The sequence below is a fragment of the Lactuca sativa genome, chromosome 7 (genome assembly GCF_002870075.4).
Source record: "Lactuca sativa cultivar Salinas chromosome 7, Lsat_Salinas_v11, whole genome shotgun sequence".
Taxonomy (NCBI): Eukaryota; Viridiplantae; Streptophyta; class Magnoliopsida; order Asterales; family Asteraceae; genus Lactuca; species Lactuca sativa.
Window position 1 is genome coordinate 39,307,579 of NC_056629.2, and position 3,655 is coordinate 39,311,233.

A 3,655-nucleotide genomic window follows, 5' to 3' on the forward strand; every position below is an offset into this window, starting at 1 on the left:
TTAGCATTGCCACTTCCAAAAAACTAGCCCATCAATCAACTTGATGTTAAAAATGCTTTTCTTCATGGTGATCTGTCAGAGGAAGTTTACATGAAACAACCTCCTGGATTTTTTCATCCTACCCTTCCCAATCATGTTTGTTGCCTTCGCAAATCTCTCTATGGCCTTAAACAGGCTCCCCGTGCCTGGTACCAAAGGTTTGTTGTCTTCATCACCACTCTTGGTTTCAATAGTACTCACTCTGACTGCTCTCTCTTCACATATCATCATGGATCTGATCATATCTATCTACTCATGTATGTTGATGATATCATTCTCACTGCATCCTCGTCTTTCATCTCTCGTCTTTCATCTGAATTTCCCATGACAGATCTTGGCCCTCTCTTTTTTCCTAGGCATAGCTGCATCTCGATCCATGGATGGTCACTTTCTATCTCAGTCTGCTTTTGATCGTGACATCATCTCCCGTGCTGACATGCTTTCTTGTAATCCGTGCAACACTCTAACCAATACTAAGCCAAAACTTTCTCCTCATGGCACTCCGGTTGCAGATCCCGCTCTCTACAGAAGCCTGGCGGGTGCCTTACAGTACCTTACTTTCACTCATCCTGATATTCCTTATGCGGCTCAACAAATTTGTCTCTTTATGCATGACCCTCGTGAACCGCATTTCCTTGCTTTTCAGCGTATTCTTCGTTACATTCAAGGAAAGCTTTCGCATGGGCTTCGTATTCGTGCCTCCTCTATTGATCATTTGGTTGCTTATTCTGATGCTGATTGTGTCGGGTGTCCGCAAACCCTAGGTCCACTTCCGGATTTTGTGTCTATCTTGGTGATAATCTCATGTCATGGTCCTCCAAGCGTCAACATGTTGTGTCTCGCTCCTCGGCTGAGGCTGAGTACCAGGGAGTAGCTAATGTTCTCGCTGAAGCTGCTTATGTGACAACCCAAGTTTCCCCGTTACATTTCCCCGTTACCGTTAACGGAATATTCCACTGTATAAAAGTTCCGTTAATTAGAGGGTGTCAATTTAATAAACATTCCATTTGGTTACCTTTAACATGTCATTAAGTCGTGATAAAAGGAAATAATAACACGAGACACACATTTCCATTTATTTGGAAAATGTTAAGTTTTATTATTACGACCACTAAATCGGGTGCGACCAAAAGCCCCGTTTAACGGCAGTATTGGGTAGAATTCCACCGAGCCCCGACCCGGAACCCTATATAAGGGTGAGTGGAGCCCATTGGAGACTTTTTACACTCTCTCTCTATACTCTCTCTCTAGACTCGTTTTCACCCCGAATCCGAAACCAAACGCTTCCAAATTGTAAGTCCGCTTACCCTAGCTTATTCTAAAACATATTGATTGGTGTTTATAGCCCAAAATTCCGACTTAGAAGCAATGGAAAAGGAGTTTACGGCCAAAGCTCCTCCTTAGGCCGTAAACATCTAAAATGAGGCCAAAATGACCCAAACTTGTTCCTAATGGCTAGGAAATAAATTGAGGTATTAGCCTAGGAGTGTTTAATCATTAAAACTCACAGAATTAGGGGGTAAAAGAGAGTTTACGGCCCAAGCACAAGCTTAGGCCGTAAACCCCTCAAAACCTTGTTAAAATGCCTCCAAAACACTCCCAAACCACACTAGGGCTTAACACATAAATTAAGGGCTTATTCCTTTGGGTTTTGATCACTTAAACACATCAAAATGAAGGATAAAAATGAGTTTACGGCCCAGGTCTATACCAAGGCCGTAAACTCCCCAAAACATGCCCAAAAAGTAGTTTTTGCCCCCCCAAATGACCCTAGACTATTTCTATAAAATGCTAGGAAGGATTTAAGGACTTAATCACATGAAATGGAGGGGTAAAAATGAGTTTACGGCCCAAGCAAGAGTCTAGGCCGTAAACTCCCCAAAACACATCCAAATGTTAGATTTAAACCCCCAATATAGCATCACACTTCATTAGAAATTGCTAGAAAGGTATTAGAGGCTTGAAACTTCACAAAACACTAAGGGTGAGAGTTTATGTTCGTAAACTCCATTAGGAGTGTCCCTAGGCTGTAAACTCCAAGTTAGTGCCCTTAGAAGCCTCAAACCCACTCATGCCTTTTGGGAAAAGTGCTTAGAATAATTACATGATGCAAGTAGAAGCCTTAAACACCCTAGAACTCATCACCATGAGTTTACGGCTGTAAACTCATGGTGAGATGTCCCTGGACCGTAAACTATGTGATAGGGGTTTACTCTCGGATAGCAAGCTCCATTCCTTAGCCATACACACCCTTAAACGCTACCCGGGACACCTAAACACTTAGCCAAAGTGTTTTTCGCTCCTGTGAGTGCGTATATGTGCTTAATTAGTATTATATATGCTAATTGTATGTGAACATATGTTATCATATGTTAAATTGGTCATTGTGTGTGATCGAGTCCTTGCGTGACACCGAACACCCAAACGACACTTTCGTCGGACCTACTTACACCAGGTGAGTTCATACCCCTGAATGAACCTTTTAAATGTTTTTTTACATGTTTTATAGGGGGGAATACAAGTTAAACATGCCAGTTATCATATCAATCACATGTGATTGATAACCCGCATGCACCAGATTTTACCACTGTACACTGTTTTACCGAGTAGGACACTATAAATGGCTTTCAAAAAGGGTTTTTCACTTATTCAAGTTCTTACTTTTATTGCTTATCAAAGATCCATTTTCAAACTGATTTATAAAAGATTCCCAAAGATTTCTAAAGGCTTTCACACTTATTTTATCAAAGGATACAAATGCGATTTTCCTGAATAATAAGGTTTTCCAAGGTTTTCATGAATGCTTTCGCTTGTTAGTTACTGCTGCTTCACTTTTATTTATTTTAAATTCCTACTCGATAATGCTTTCACTTCGCGATACGCTTATACCGGATTTTGTCTCTATATCGCTTATACTTGTAGCCTCTTATACTTGATAGACGTTCTTACTTCACTTATTGTCGTCTCTGCTTCGTAATACACTTATACTTGGTACACTTATACTTCACGATTCGATTATCCCACCCTGTACGCTTATACTTCACGTCTCGGATGATCCACTGTACGCTTATACTTCACGTCTCGGATGATCCACTGTACGCTTATACTTCACGACTCAGATATTTCACTGTACGCTTATACTTCACGACTCGGATATTTCACTGTACACTTATACTTCACTGTATGATTCCACTTAATACACACTCAAGCGTAGTTAGATGTATGTTTATGCTTGTATAGATGTATATAAATAATGATTGAAGGACTTAGGAAGGCTTGTCCGCCCTATTTCCTTTTCTTCGTTGAGATGTGGTCTGGTGGGATCGGATGTCCATCTGAAAGTCGTTCGATTCATTAGTATTATATATTATGTACACGAGCATAGACATACGAGTTTTCTTCAGTCAATTCAGTTAAGAGTCTCTACCTCTAGGTCAGCACTTACATTAGAAACCCACTACCCACTGTTTGGAAGTCATTACCCACTATTTGGGATACATCTTCGGGACACGGCCTTCTCCGTCGTCCAGTTGGTAACCAGAGTCTCCTGTAGGGAGAGCGGACATTGTGTATATAGATCTATACGGGATTGACACCCCCGCACCCTGACTGCTAG

At 41.1% G+C, this 3,655-nt stretch overlaps 1 protein-coding gene across 1 annotated transcript; it reads left to right on the top strand.

The window, feature by feature from the left end:
- Window positions 1–415: 415 nt before the first annotated feature.
- Window positions 416–913, top strand: LOC128127220 (uncharacterized mitochondrial protein AtMg00810-like). Its single transcript, XM_052765654.1, has one exon. The coding sequence runs from the start codon at window positions 416–418 to the stop codon at window positions 911–913; it is 498 nt and encodes a 165-aa protein (XP_052621614.1).
- Window positions 914–3,655: the final 2,742 nt, after the last annotated feature.